This window comes from Artemia franciscana, chromosome 19, assembly GCF_032884065.1.
Source record: "Artemia franciscana chromosome 19, ASM3288406v1, whole genome shotgun sequence".
NCBI lineage: Eukaryota > Metazoa > Arthropoda > Branchiopoda > Anostraca > Artemiidae > Artemia > Artemia franciscana.
Window position 1 is genome coordinate 26,022,090 of NC_088881.1, and position 15,849 is coordinate 26,037,938.

The following is a 15,849-nucleotide window of genomic DNA, read 5'->3' on the forward strand; positions in this document are numbered from 1 at the left end:
TACAGTTTTTTTTTCTTTTTTGTTTTTTAAATGACTTAACAGGGGAAAAATACTGAAGCCTCCTAATTACACCAACTCCTTGGGCAACTTTAACGCGTGATCTATTACACTGTTCTTTATAAGATAGATTTTCATCAATAATTATCCCACGATACCGGAGTGAAGTTACCCTTTGAATTCGAATATCTGTAGCCTGATCACTTATAGTTGAAATTCCTTTTGCTTTGTGTCCAAGTCTACTATAAATGATGAATTTCGTTTTGTCGGCATTCAATGACAAAAGATTAGCTTTTAGCCATACAATGGGATTTATACGATTGCAGCTTCTCTTTGACATCCTCTTCCGACTGCCCTGCAAGTGTTGATCCGGCATCATTGGCGAAAAGGACATCCGGACTGTTGGTTTCTGTTGCTGATGGAAGGACATTTATGTATATTAGGAAGAGCAGTGGTTCCAGAATTGAACACTGAGGAACACCAATATTGGGCAATAAGCATGGATCCGAAACTGTTTTATTGATAGTTATTACTTGGGATCGACCTGTAAGGTAAGATGCGATAAAATCGTACGCTTGTCCTCGTATCCCGCCATGGCTTAATTTAAACTACAATATTTCGTGACAAATCTTGTCTAATGCCTTCTCAAGATCCAAAAAAATACTTGCCGGAATCATTTTTTTATTAAGACAATCGTGAATAAATTGGACCATTGTTAGCATAGCGTCCTGCGTACTATGTACTTTTCTAGACCCATACTGATTTTTTGAAAAATAATCATTCGAAGTAAGGAAATTATACACTCGATTATAAAAACATCGCTCCATTAATTTAGAAAACGAGAAAGAATAGATAGATATTGGTCTGTAATTCGTGCAATTACTCCGGTCGGAGCTTTTATACAGTGGTATCACCTTTGCTTTCTTAAATGAATCCGGAAAAGTTCCCGATCTAAATGACAGATTTATTAAATGACACATTACTTTATTAATACTCGGTAAAATAGCTTTCACAATGTTCGTAGACGATTCATCAGTCCCCGGGGAATTCCCATTCTTTAAAAGCTTAAAAATATTGGCAAGCTCTTCCTCTGTTACCGGTGTTAAAAACATTGATTTTACAGATGGCTTTACGCGGTATGTACGATAATCACATTGATCATGGAGCAGGTTATGTTGGAACTTGTTGGCTACCGATTGTCCAATTGACGCGATTGTATGGAACTAAATCAAAACACACTATGTCCCCACAGGCTGTCAAGCGGACGCATCAGAAATGCTTTAGGAATGTTTGATGGTATGTATTTAGCTGAAACTTTCAGCGTGTTTGAAGGGGATGTTGAAGAAACCAAAGGTGCTATGCAACACTGCTCAGGGATAAATTTCTCTTTGGGGGTAATCTTTCTAATTCACATGATGATCTGCCTAAAAGTCAATTGAACAAAATCGGCTGTATGAAGAACTATTTTTTGAATAAAACAGCTTTTTTTTGATTTTTGAAAAAAAAAACCAGAACAGAATCTGTTTAATTTTTTTGTTTCTTAAAATAAAGAAGGTAAATATACCTATTGTCCTCTACTGGCAAAAGTGGCGAACAAGTAAAACCATAAATAGCCATGTTTTATTATCCTGTGACCAATAAGAACATCAAAATACAAGATCTATTTGCATGGGACTGTTGGCTATAAATAAATAACAGTTATATATATAAACAGACACCAATACACTTAGAACTTGGAAGACACAGTAAGCCACAAGTAAAAACATCTATTAGGTTATTCAAGACAATGTTAACAAAACCAGCTAGATCGGCTTCTGCTTAATTTATTGCATAAGGATAAGCTTAAGTGATTTCTTTTATTTGAACAGCGTAAAAAAAAAAAAAAAAAATCTAATTTACATTCTGGAGAAATTGATTTACTACCGTACTAAATACAGTAAGAATTTATTTCCGTATTTAAATATAATCCATGAAGTACGAAGATAGCATTGCAAAGCTCGTGCACCTGATTTGGAAACTTACACCCTCTACACATGCAATGTCACAATCTAAATTTTAACAACCCCAAAGAAGTTATTGAGAATATGTCACCTACAAGCGATCCTAACAACTGCCAATAACAGAAGGCAACTTATTAATATCTGATGTGCCTGGGAAATGGCAGTCCGCTAGTGACAGGAATATAACCTTTTATCCTGGTTCTACTGAGAAAAATGCATTGCTCCGAAAGGAAACTAGACAGCATAAGAACTGCTGAAATAAATGAGCCAATGATTTGTGAATCAGCTGATTTTTACTAAAAATAAGAGCTAATTCATGAACGTGCTGACAAATGTTTCATCCTTGTTGTTGGGATGCTGGGATATATGCTGTAACAAAACTGTAGAGCTTTTAAAACAGTGTTTTTGAGCATTAATGTGAAATTTTTGGGATATTTTTAGAGGAAAAACACCATGGTTTCAATAGCTGGCTACTAAACGAGTATGTTTTCGAAAAAATGTTTTCAAAGCTTGGCTAAGAACTTAATAAACAATCTTGATTCTCAAGCTAAATTTTGCCTGATTTTTAGGGAGCTTTGGTCGCAACAGAAGTGTAATAATTTAGTTTAACTTAGGACTTGCATAATTGGAATTTAGCTTAGACTTCAATATCAATAGTCGTATAGAACAACCCATGAACAGAAATTTTAATATTTTCTACCTGATATAGTAAGAACTAGGCAATCAGACAAACCTTATTACGAACGGAGTGGCTCGACAGATTCAAGGAAAAAGATTGGTCAACAGAAAACTCGAAAACTAAAAAATTTCGCAGTTTGCTCCTTAAAAGACTCCCCAGTTCCTCTATCTTAAAAGTAAAATAAAAAAGTTTTTTCAATTAATAGCAGAAAACGCCACTTTCTCATGGCACAACATCTTCGGATACTTAAAAAGAGCACTAGAACTTCTATTTTCCGTTCGAATGAGCACTATCTGAGTTTTCTAGGATCATTAGCTTGATACAATCACCTGTAGAAAAAAAAAGAATAAGAAAAAAGTATCGTAACTTCACCGATATGAAGGAAGAAAGGAGGCACTCCACAGGAGATATATTGGATAAAAGATTAAATTTGATTAAATAATAAGCACTTAGCGTCGCACCATTCAGCAACATACTATTTTTTTTTGAATTCAAAGACCAAAAAAAAGCATGGGAAATGCATTGCATATTGCTTTGAATTTGTTCGATTAAATAAAAAAAAACTCAGTTTTTTCAGCTCAAAGTAAGGAGAAACATTAAAGACTTAAAACGAACAAAAATTATTACGTATATGAGGGGGGGGGGGGCTGCTTAATGCCTCGCTCTTCTCGCTAAAGTTTTTCGGCACTTTTGAAAAAGTTACTTATTGTTCTAATTAAACGATCTTTGTCTTTCAGGAGTTATTTTTAAAGAATTGGGACAAAGTTTAAACTTTTACTTTTAGCTGAAAAAACGTTTTTTTTTAATTATTATTTAGTTTCTGATTTTTGGAGCAACACCAGAAAATCTGGCGGAAAAATCCTCCTCCACTTAGAAATATCCTCTGGACATTTCAATCCTGGTGAAAATTTATCCCCGGACGATTACTCTTAACATGTCAACGCGTAAAATTATGTCGGTAAAGAGAGAGCAAGACACATATCCCCCGAGCAGAAAATTCGCCCTCCCCTCCCCACCTAAAAAAAGCAGACATACTTCCCAATAACAAATACTATACGTAAACAATAGGTAAATTTTATAGCTTAGACATTTCCCCAGGGGATGTAGGGGGAAGGGGGTCATGTTACCTCCATAGCTATCTCAAAATTTTCATCGGATGATTTTGGGGAAAAAAGTCGATCGGTAGGGGACCTAGTTAACCTTCAAATTTCTTTGTTACTTAGAAAGAGCACTAGAACTTCTTATTTCCGTCAGAATGAGCCCTCTGCAAATGTTCTAGGCCCACTGGGTCGATATGATCATCCCCCCCAAATAAAAAAAAGAAAATGAACCGTCATCTTTTCGTGAACAAGCCGCGATCGTTAGAATGAGCTCTCTGCCGATGTTCTAGGCCCACTGGGTCGATATGATCACCCCTGGAAAAAAAAAAACCAACGAACAAATGAATAAACAGCCATCCATGATCTTTCTTCTGGCAAAAAATACAAAATTCCACATTTTTGCAGATAGGAGCTTAAAACCAGTATAGCAGGGTTCTCTGATACACTGAATCTGAAGGTGTGATTTCCATTCATATTCTATGACTTTTATGGGATGTTTACCCTTTTATTTTAGAAAGGGAACTTATTTCTCAGGCTCGTAACCTTTGATGGGTAAGACAAAACTTAATGAAAGCTATATATTTTAAATCAGCATAAAAATCCAATTCTTTTAATATAATTATTGGTATCAAAAATACTTTTTTTTTATAGTTTCGGTTACTTTCGGAGCCGGGTCGCTCCTTACAGTTCGTTACCATGAACTGTTTAATTGAAAAAAAAAGTTTCAAAAGTGGATTCAGCACTTTTATGTTATCTTGTTATCTTTTATGTTATGAAATTTTGTGCCGAATAGCATTGGCTGGCCCTGCCTTCAATTATCTTAGAAATGTTAGGAGAAATAACAAATATTCCCAGAAGCTAAAGCTCAGAATTTCCGCAACTAGGAAAACGACTACGGGCATTCGATAATAAGTGCCTAAGATCTATTTTGAATATACATTGGGGGGAGAGAATAAGAAATGATGAAATTTATATCATGACAAATCATACCCCCATCCTTGATGCCACTAGAAAGTGACGATGGATGTATTGGGGGCTCATGGTGCGAATGGGTGATGGAGGGCTACCTCATGACATATGGTGTTGGACACCCCCTCGCCTCCGCAAGTGAGAGAGACCCAGACTGACCATTGGCAGGATGTCAGAGAAGGAGGTGAAGCTGGCAAAGTCTTCGATGAAGGAGTTTTGGTCGAGGGCTCAGGACAGGTCGTCGTGGAGAACCACTGTTGCTGCCTTATGCGCTCTCAGGCGTGGGAGGACCTAAGTCTAAGTAAGTATGATGTTATGCTACGAATAAACAAAATTTATCTTCATGTTATTTAGCGTAGCGTAAACAACTATTTACCAGATAGCATTTTTATCGGGTGTTCTAAAAAAGCTTGACTGGAAATTGATAGTGTATCACATAACTATTATTATATGATATTTCAAATCAGGTCACGTTACTTTACTTACAATTGATCATTAATTGACATACAGGCAGTGCTTAAACCAATTTGAATTAGTCTTTTAATGTTCCTTATTTTTTCTTAGACAATTTCTCGGAGAATAATACTTTCTATGGAAAAACGGTTTAGAGAAGCTTTACAAAAAAAGATGTCAAATCCGAAGTCTGATTCATTGGTAGCAGTGATTTTTATTTAGAAAAATAGAATTACTTTGGATTTAAATTTAAATTATTTAAAAAATTATATTAACAAATTACATTTCTGCAGACTTACTAGACGTGGTCAGCATTTTTAGAAAGAAAAAAAATCCAGATGGCAATTACCTCTAGTTCGTGGATGCCCCCCCCCCCTACTTTTATCAAATCATATAATTTCCCTATAAGTTTAAATCAAACTGAGTCGCGAGCACCATTTTAAGTCACAAAAATTATACCAATTTTAGTAAAATTTTAATTATTTAAAGATCACTACCTTTCTCCTTTCTATCATATCGCTGCAGTTAAGTATCTAAAGTAGATTATTTTAAAAAATGTTCTAGACCCATTACTGAATTTAAACACTTTATCTAGTCAAATCGGAGTAAAATGTAAACAGAATTTCGTCGTTGTTACACAAAAAAAACTAAAAGATTTCCAAAATAACGCATTATACTTTAAAGATATGATATTAGCGCAGCCACAAAAAAGTGTGTCGAAAACGAGTTTTTTTTTTAAATTGTTGAAAGTCTCTGAAAAAAAAAGTTTCTGGTAAGGCACTAAAAAAAAAAAAAAAAAAAAAAAAAAAAAAAAAAAAAAAAAAAAAAAAAAAAAAAAAAAAAAAAAAAAAAAAAAAAATCTTTAAAGTATAATGCGTAAAAAAAGTTATATATATTTTCTGTTTTAGAAACTAAGAAATCTGATTTTACATGGCATACACATAGTTACTCGAGTTTACTTGAAAAAATAATGATATTATTATTAATAATAAAAATATGATATTAGTGCAGTCACAAAAAAGTGTGTCGAAAGTGAGTTTCTTTAAAATTGTTGAAAGTCTCTGAAAAAAAGTCTCTGGTAAGGCACTAAAAAAAAAAGAAAAAAAGAAAAAAAAAGTTTCATTGCAAGAAACATGGCATATATTTTCTGTTTTAGAAACTAAGAAATCCGAGTACATGGCATATACATAGCTACTCGAGTTTACTTGAAAAAAGAACACCGTAGAAGCAAGGTAAAATAACATTCCAGAAGTCTCCTTCAGATCAGCGAAAATTTAAGTCTACTCTAAAAACATTGTTGTGACAAAAAACTGACTGGCATACATGACATTTCAATATTTATGTAAACAATATAAATAAGATTTAGCAAGTCATCCTGAGATATTTTTTTTCAGTTCTTTTTATTTCTTTGTTTTAAATTTTTCATTTCTTTGTTATAAGAGGGACACAAAATAAGGAACATATTTTCACATTTATTTAAACAAAATTCACCTAGTACATGAGAGATTCTAAAGCTAAAAAAAGAGACCTCATAACATCCACCGAATTTCACTGGTATACAAAGTCATACACAAAACTAAGACACTAGAGATAAGACATCAAACACAACTTCTTACGGTAAAAGTTTTACACCTACGTACACTTGTACGTACACCTAGGTAATACATATGACCTAAATTGGCAGCTGAAGTGTTCGTTTTATCACTGGTTTTTAAACATTCTCTGGTTGCGTTGGGGTTACAACGACTAGAATTTTCTGCAAGAAGATCATGGTTTTGACTGGAAAAAATAAAATATTAGAAATTACGCAGTAATTAATTAGAAGGCCTTTTTATTAGAAGGCATATTAATTAAAAAGCCTTCTAGTTGAAATAATACATATAAATAAGAAGAAGAATATATATGAATCATAAACACTTGGGAGAAAGAATCTAAAAAGGTACACTGGAACGCAAGCGAGAAGTAAGCCAGCCTACTATCTCAACTAAGCCATGTATTTGTCAAAAAGTAGTTTCAAGAGATTCAACTGAAAAAACAAATAGCGTTAGTTGAAAAAAAAACAAAAGAAAACAACAAAATAACAACTACTGATTTCGCCAAAAAAACGCCACAAGAAATATGTGGCGCGAGGGCAAAAATATGCTATCACGGAAAATTGCGATTTTCAGGTTTAAGTCGAATTTAACCATAATTACGAAAAGAAATCACACATATGGGTACCTCTGGACAGACCCCAAAAAATTATACTAAATAGCATACCCTTACACGCATTGCATCTACCAGAAGATTTTATACCATTTGCATAAAACAGAATCTAGATGAACAGCCAATGAACCACTATAAGGATGTGGGGGAAAAACTTCTTGCAACACTAAATCTCCATCTGTGCAACACACGTAGCACAAAAGGATTTATTCCCCATATTTTCTTTCCATTCAATCGGGATATTTTATCTGGTTGCTTCTCAACTTAACTGGAACTCGACAACCTTAACCCAAGACAGACTTGGGGGTAAAAACTACAGTTAATCAAATGGCACAATATGTGTACATTCAGGCTATCAAAATCTGCATAACACCCACAATGGAACTGAAGCGTCAATTCACCTTAATTTCTTTGTTTATTTCTATTATTTGTTAATTTCTTTGTTAGCACAAAAGGGTTCATTCCCAATATTTTCTTTCCATTCAATCGGGATATTGTATCTGGTTGCTTCTCAACTTAACTGGAACTCGACAACCTTTATCCAAGACAGACTTGGAGGTATCAAAATCTGCATAACACCCACAATGGAACTGAAGCGTCAATTCACCTTAATTTCTTTTGTTTAATTACAATAAAAATTTGATTTTTGATTTAACATTTAGTTTTAGTATATTTTATTCTTAATGGTGGAGAATTCAATATCCTAATAATAAGACGATCTCTTCAGGGAGCGAAGTATTTTGATTTGGTTTACTTCTTCTGTAAATATTCGTTTCGACACTGTACAAAAAAAAAGAAGAAGAAAAATGACGACTAGAGAGTAAGAATAAAAGTGCAAAATATAGATCATTATATAAGGAACATATTATTTATTAATAATATGTTCCATATTATATAGAAATAATATAGACATATAGAGCAGAAATAATTTATTTCTGCTCTTTTTAGGTTTGAACTTCCCTCCTTGATTTTCCCTGAAAAACTTATTTTTATGAAACGTTTCATTTTAATCAATAACAATAGAGACAATATTTGCTTAAGATCAAACACCACAAGGCTTCAACTGAATTATTGGGTAAATTTTGATTTGGTTAACATCTTGTGTAAATGTTCGTTTCGGCACTGTGCAAAAAAAAAAAAAAAAAAAGACAACTAGAGAGTAAGAATAAGAGCGCAAAATATAGTTCATTGTACATAAGAACTTTTCCATCGGTGGCACATTGTACCTATGTGTGGGGTTACAACTGACACCGCTAAAAAACCACTAAGGAATCAAGCCACCTGAGGCCCACTCAGCTATGCACACTCCTCTTTCAACCCAATCTGTAAAGAGCTTCACTATTTTTCCTTCTCCATTTTTTTCCAATTAACTTCAAATGCTTCCTTATGACATCTTCACCCTCCTTTGGGAAACGATCTGCTTTTCGCTGTGGCGGTTCTGGCTTCTCTTGCACCCGGACCAAAATCTTGATTGAACCCCCCCCCCCCATCAGTCAAATGTGCCGTATAAGAAATTACTACCATCACAAATGATGAGTGATAATTTCTGCGCGATTCGTGATTGATTCACTAAAAAGTTTACCTTAGTTTGTCAAACTGGAAATTTTTGAATTTGATCATATTTCTAGGTATCTGCTTGGAGAATTTGGAAATCCCTAGTACGGATAAAGAATATCTTTAAAAATTGGAAATTGTTGGCAACGACGTCAACTGATCTACAATTTGCTTTAAAACATATATTAAAAACATTTTAGGGGGGGGGGATAAAAAAGATACAATTTTCATTTAGTAGTACTAAAAAAATGAACTAAGTTTACAGAAAGTATTCTAAAAAAAAAAAACAAAATACTTGTAAAAATGGTACTAAATACTTCTTTACTACCATGGCAGTGGATGAAATAAACGCACAGACAATGATTCTTACTGAGTGTGAGACACAATATGAGGCTAAATGATAAGAGAGAGAGAGAGAGAGAGAGAGAGAGAGAGAGAGAGAGAGAGAGAGAGAGAGAGAGAGAGAGAGAGAGAGAGAGAGAGAGAGAGAGAGAGAGAGAGAGAGAGAGAGAGAGAGATATAGAGAGAGAGAGAGAGAGAGAGAGATAGAGAGAGAATGATAAGAAGAGAGAGAGAGAGATAAAAGTTTGATTTCAAGAGCCCCCTTCCCACAGAACCTTCAGGCGAAATTTTAACAAAATTTTCATTTATTAGCAAAATTATATTGAATTTGTTAATTAATTAACAGTTTAACTGTTTATTAATTTATTCTTTAAAAAATTTATTAATTTAAATATTACTAATATTTCAATTATTATTATTATTTTAATTATTGTAAACCATGCGCTACATTAACATACCAACCACATGTTCCTTTTTCACATGGGATCCCATCTAGCTTATGTCCACCACTTAAAGCACGGATGCTTAAAGCCGTGAACGGTTAGACCGCTGCTCAAGCGGTAACCATGCACTGCACACATACCAACAATATATTCCTTTTTCAGATGGGATTCCATCTAGCCCATGCCCGCCGCTTAAAGCACGGATCTTTAAAGCTGTGAATGGTTAGACCGTTGCTCAAGCCGTAATCATGCGCTACATTAACATACCAACAATATATTCCCTTTTCACATGGGGTTCCATCTACCCGCATCATGTCCGCCGCATAGATTCAAGCTTCTCTCTTCAGGATAAGCGAGGAAGGGGGTACCCGCAGTCTGCAATCACTTTCCAAATAGTATCTATTCATTACCTCAGCCCAGTCCAGCATTCTCAGCCAATTTCGTTTTTAACTATTCTTTTTTCTATAGGGACCCCTCATATAAGGTCTGTGGATTATCCTCAAGGGTTCCAGTTGCAAATTTTTAATTAATTATTAAACGCAATCTTTTTTTTCCTCAGCTGTCTAGTTTGGGGCAATACCATTTTACTGACTATCTGGGCATTTTTGTTGGCAAAACTCTCTGAGCTTGTGACAAGCCTAGACAGTCAAACCCAAGACACAAACACAGACAGTCAAATAAATATTGATCAACCAATAGTTAATTCATTTTTTATTATCCCAACTGTCTTAGCTTATAAATGGGTTCACTCGTCTAACACTCTAGGCAGACAGGCCCCTTTAGGCTTGGGACGCTTATTCCCCTTGCAATTCCAGGCAACCTGTAGGTCAAATTAAGTTTTTATTAGTGCAAATGTCTAAGTTTATGAATTGAATCAATCGTCTTAACTGACACTCATTGCGGATGGGCCCAATTTGGCTTTGGACCCTTGTTTGCCTGTCATTCCACTCGATAGTGTCGTAACGAAGGAGCCTAATAGTTTTGTGGTCTCTAGTTCTGACGTAGCGTTCCAGTGTAAAAAAAAAGAAAAAATAATCCTCAAGAGGAGCCAACAACTTGTGCGCACTGCATCTTTTATATGGCAGTCATCTATTATTTGAACATCTATTCGTTACAATTGTGACGAATCAAGGTGTCGTCCCTGATCTATTTTGTTTAGGTGTTATTGTGCCCATTCTTAAAAAAGGAAGCCACCGGATGACCCGTCCTCTCATGGACCAATCACGCTTTCATCCGTAAAAAGCTATTTGAACTTCTGATAATCAGTAAAATCAAGTCTAAACGTAAAATGCCGCCCCGCCAGTTCGGTTTTCAGTCTATACTAAGCACGTATGCCTTAGATACATTAGCGAATATTCTGTTTGATGCACAGAATAGTGAAGATAGTTTGACCTTCGGTCAGTATGATGTCAAAAGGGCATCTGATTCGAGCATTCATTCACCAATCCTCTTAGAACTGTATAATAGTGGTGTTAGTACCTTCGTTATCCAAGTGCTACATAATTTGTATGACCGTCCAAATGTTAGACTAAAGCTTAAGAGTAGGGTCACAGCAAAAACAATATATGTACATAAAGGGATCAAACAATGGTGTCTCAAATCTCCTGATTGGTTTAATAATAGCGTAATCAGAGCCCAAGCGGTAATTGAACAATCTTATATTTATAAAGGTAAAGATGTATCGTTAATTGGTTTTGCGGATGACGTCATAAACATCGCCAGAATATTGCCACGTTTGGAGAAAAATTTTGCCCTGTTTCAGAAGTCATACGATAATATCGGTCTAAATTTTAATTTAAGTAAAAGTGAAGTGTTGTTAATCAATTTGAAAAATTCTAAGCATACCCCGTCAATAAGACTGGGAAATCATGATTTTATGCCTTCACAATTCATTACTTACCTTGGTTTACTCATAGGTGATAACGCTAAATATATTCGTTCGCTACTAGTAAAACATATAAACAAGAAGATCCGAACAAGTTTTGTTAGTATCACTTGTACTAAACTAAATTTAAATCCTCACCTACTAGGTGAGGATTTACTGGGTCTATCTACTGGGATTACTGGGTCCCAGTAATCCCAGGGGATTACCAATGGATGACCAGAGGATGGCCATCTACTAGGTCGTCTATTTACCTCTGTATGTTTACCACATGTTCTTTATTCAGCACCACTTCGCAAGTTGTTACGAGAAAAAGATAAAATAAAAATTCGCTCTACCTATTTCCGTTATGCCAAATTCCTACTCCAGCTCCTAATATGCACCAGAAATACTAAGATCATTCAGCAATATGTGATCCATCTGTCGCCGTTCAATCGGCCATTACCAATTATGAAAAATAGCTGATTACGTTAGAACATGAATGGCAATCTTTACTGATGTAGATTTGTTTTTATGCTGTTTCTTTTTTATATGTGTGTATATATAAGTTATTTTGGTAGTGTCGCTTTTTCTTCTATTCTATTTTTGTTTTAATTCCTGTACTCCGTCTGTGTACCCTTTTTTTGACGGGTTAACAATAAATACACACATACATTATTCAATGATTTTTTTTTACTTTATCAATTAATTAATAGTTTTCTCAAAAATTACAAAAGGATTCTAACCACTAGGCTATTTATTTGAAAATTTGCACCCCCCCCCTAAAATTTCTACACCCCAGCAAGTGCCTCCTCTGTCCCTCTCCTAAAATCGCCTTTGGCTTCTCATTTGGCCGAGATGGATGGCAAAAAAGCACAACATTTAGCAAGAGCTGAAGTCACTCTTGTCTTTAACTATTTTTTTTTTAATTATTCTGTCTGTGCTTTTTGTAATCTGACAAATAAACACATCTGCAGCACATTAATTATAACCTCACTATTTAAATCTTTAAAGTAATGCTGATATAGAGAGTCTGGAGCTGTAAAAACTTTTTATAAGCGTAAGTTTACGCAACAATGACAGGAGCAATGTTTCACATATAATGATACATACAAGAACAGAGAAGGAACAACTAGAATAGAGAAGGAACAACTAGAATAGAGAAGGAACAACTAGAATAGAGAAGGAACAACTAAACATGAAAAACAATCGTACCTTTCCGTCATCAGCACGAACAACAACCAATAGCTTTTGCAGCAGAACAGTTACGGCATCTGAGGAAAATCATAAAAACATGCAAATTAGGTAATAAGAGGGAAAGTAAAATTAACAAAAGCACAGTTACAAAAGCAAAATACTTTTTAAAGCTTTTTTCTTTTTCATCTTCTTTGAATTTTAGCATGCCTGGAATATATTTATTCAGAAAGGTCTTCGGGGCATTTGGAGCTTATTTCTGAGGCTCTTTAGTTTCTATTACTTTTTCTACAGCAACGCAGTTGTCTTAGCAAGCGCTAACGCATCCAGAACGACCATAGTTTCCCTTTTTGATCAACAGGAAATTTGATCTTTGTTTCAATTCTTATTGCACCCAACATGAAGTAATTAAATCATTTTATTTGCATAATTAAATTATTTGCAGACAAGTTCAGAGTTCCAGATATTCAGTGGCAGCCTAGCAATCGAACACCAAAATAGACGTGTCAAAAGCTAAAAAAAAATTAAAATTAGTTTTTTCTTACAAAAATTATCTGGTTTTTTGCTTTTTAATTTTAGACTTAATCATTTCGTAGTGAGAATAAACATTTGTTTAAGCATATTTTTCAAGTATTTGAACAATTTCGAGAATAATTTTTTATTCATTTGTTATGAAAATAGGAAAATTCACTCAACTCAGCAAGAGTAAAGACAATGACTTCTTTCATTGACCGCAACAACATTGACTTTTTCTTTAACTCTTCCTACATCCAAAATAACGGAAAAACGTTGCAATATAAAAAATTTTTTTTTTAGAAAATTTCCTTGACTCTGGACAATTATGAGATTTCGAAATTTTGGGCGAAAAAACCCACTTTCAAAATTGTGGAGGAGAAGACAGAGTGGGTAGCCCTAAACCTCCACAGCATATAAGTCCCAGTGTTTTATTTTATTTTTTATTTTTGTCATGTTTTAACAATAATCTTTTAATGTAATTAATGTAAGCTAGCAGACACTGAGCCAAATAATTTAAAAGAAAAACACTGCAAATAGGGAACATATAACAATTAGAATGACCGAAGACGCGAAAGCTCTCTTCCAAACATGTTTTCCGTTCCTCAGGTGGCGAAAGACGAAGTGTCCACAACATCATATTAGAAACCACGTTTTCATTTAAAATTTCATGGACAAGCCGGAAAAAAAAATCAACCAATGAAATTGCGAGAAAACTTTTTTTTCAACACAGCAAGAAAAACAGGGTTTCTAATTGACTGATTCATTTGGCATTTTATCTGTAAAGCACCAAATGGAAACACTGCTTAAGATAGCGCTTTTTGCCTGTTTAGTCATCAACAGGACTATGGGACGTCATCTAGTCAGAGCAGAATCAAAACAGAAAACAAAGACAATGTGTGGCACCTCAGAACGTAGATCACAAAGCAGAACATATTAAAGAAAAGAATAAAACGATAGAGAAAACAACTAATTAGCAAACATTAAATCAACAGGTTTGAGTTAAATATTATTTAATATCTTAAACTCGTCGGCAGATGTATAGCAAGAAATTAATATTGACATTTTATTTATATGCTATAATATTTAGAATAAGGCAAATGATCACCGACATTTTCCCAAGAAAAGTTTAGTTTCGATGCCACTTTATATGTTACTTATATTTTGTCACTGAGCTGCAAATATTCATTCTATGTAAAAATTTAAGGAAGAAAATATATAATAAATTTATAAGATGTTTTTAACAATAGATAAAAAAAATTGTCTGATTCATTTGGCGTTTTGTCTGTAAACGTCAAATAGAAATACTACTTTTTTGCAAGTTTGGAAATCTAGTCTCTTATTGTTTGGATGGTGCAATTTCCTTGCACCATCCGTGCAGGATGACAGCACCTAGTCAAAGCTGACGCTTATTCTCCTCAGCAAAGCAAATTACGAACCAGAAAAGAGATGACAGCGTGCAGCACCTCTAAATGCTGATCACAAAGCAGAACTAAATGTTGATCACAAAACAACATATGGTGAACATATTAAAGAAAAGAATAAAGCGATAGAAAACGTTTTTGAAATACTATTTATATAGTGTGATCACCAATAAATACTAAAAACACTTCAACATATTAATTTAAAATTTTATTTATATGCTGCAATATTTCAATCAAAAGTAAAAATCGCCAGCGTTTTCCCAGTAGTCAGGAAAAACTTAAAAAAAAGGCCAAACCTCAGCATTTGAACAACATAAATGATTTCGGCACTTAAATGTTCAAAAAAATTTGTTTAATAGCATCCACAAATTTGCCGTGCGGAAACACCTTTTAATTCAGAAAAAAAAGAAGAAAAATCTCGAATTTAAATTTCTGGAATATTTTCTGGATTGAAAGGTCGCTTCCTATTCATTAAGTCTGGGTAAACCGAAAATGACATCGGCATTGAAATATTCGTCACTTAATACCCCATTGCACCCTAGGTAATGTCAGAAGGAGTAAAAATATCATTTGTAGCATTAAAATAATATAATACATAATTGAAAAAATACATAATTGTAAGTCATTTCCTATTAATTTAAGAACGGAAAGACCAAAAAGACATCAAAATTGGAAAGTTCCATCACTTAGTACCCCAGTACCCCATATTTTTTTCAATTAGGTATTATATTATTATAATACCACAAATAGTACTTTTCCCTTTTTGACCTAAAAAAATTCTCTCGTCTCCCTTTGCAACGATTGGAAACCCTCTAGGGGTTTCAGCTTCAAGGAAAAAAAGGATAGAAGGGTGGAGACTTCTGGGCAGATAAGAACTTCATATCACAAGCCCCATAAAATACTATATTTCGCCCGAAAAATAACCCACGATTTACCAAAGAAAATAGAGATAATTGGTAGTAAAAGTCTTAAACCTCTGAAAACAATTATTTAACTGGTCTATAACTTCCAACTTTAAAAAAAAATACGAAGAGGGACGTGGGGATGATCCCTGAAGTTCAAGTGATACATAAAAAGAAATAAGAGCATCATAATAACCTTAAACAAAACATAAC

General features: G+C 34.1%; 1 protein-coding gene across 2 annotated transcripts in view; it reads right to left on the reverse strand.

The window, feature by feature from the left end:
- Positions 1 to 6,650: 6,650 nt before the first annotated feature.
- LOC136039486 (Y+L amino acid transporter 2-like) overlaps positions 6,651 to 15,849 on the reverse strand; it is a 102,749-nt gene continuing 93,550 nt past the window's right edge. Inside the window, exons 11-12 of one of the 2 annotated variants that reach the window (XM_065723274.1) lie at positions 12,819 to 12,877; positions 6,651 to 6,977 (exon numbers count right to left, since the gene is read on the reverse strand). In XM_065723274.1, coding sequence (XP_065579346.1) covers positions 6,966 to 6,977; positions 12,819 to 12,877 — 71 coding nt within the window. In that variant the 3' untranslated portion in view covers positions 6,651 to 6,965. The remainder of the gene's footprint in view (positions 6,978 to 12,818; positions 12,878 to 15,849) is intronic. The other variant, XM_065723275.1, reaches the window with a different exon arrangement.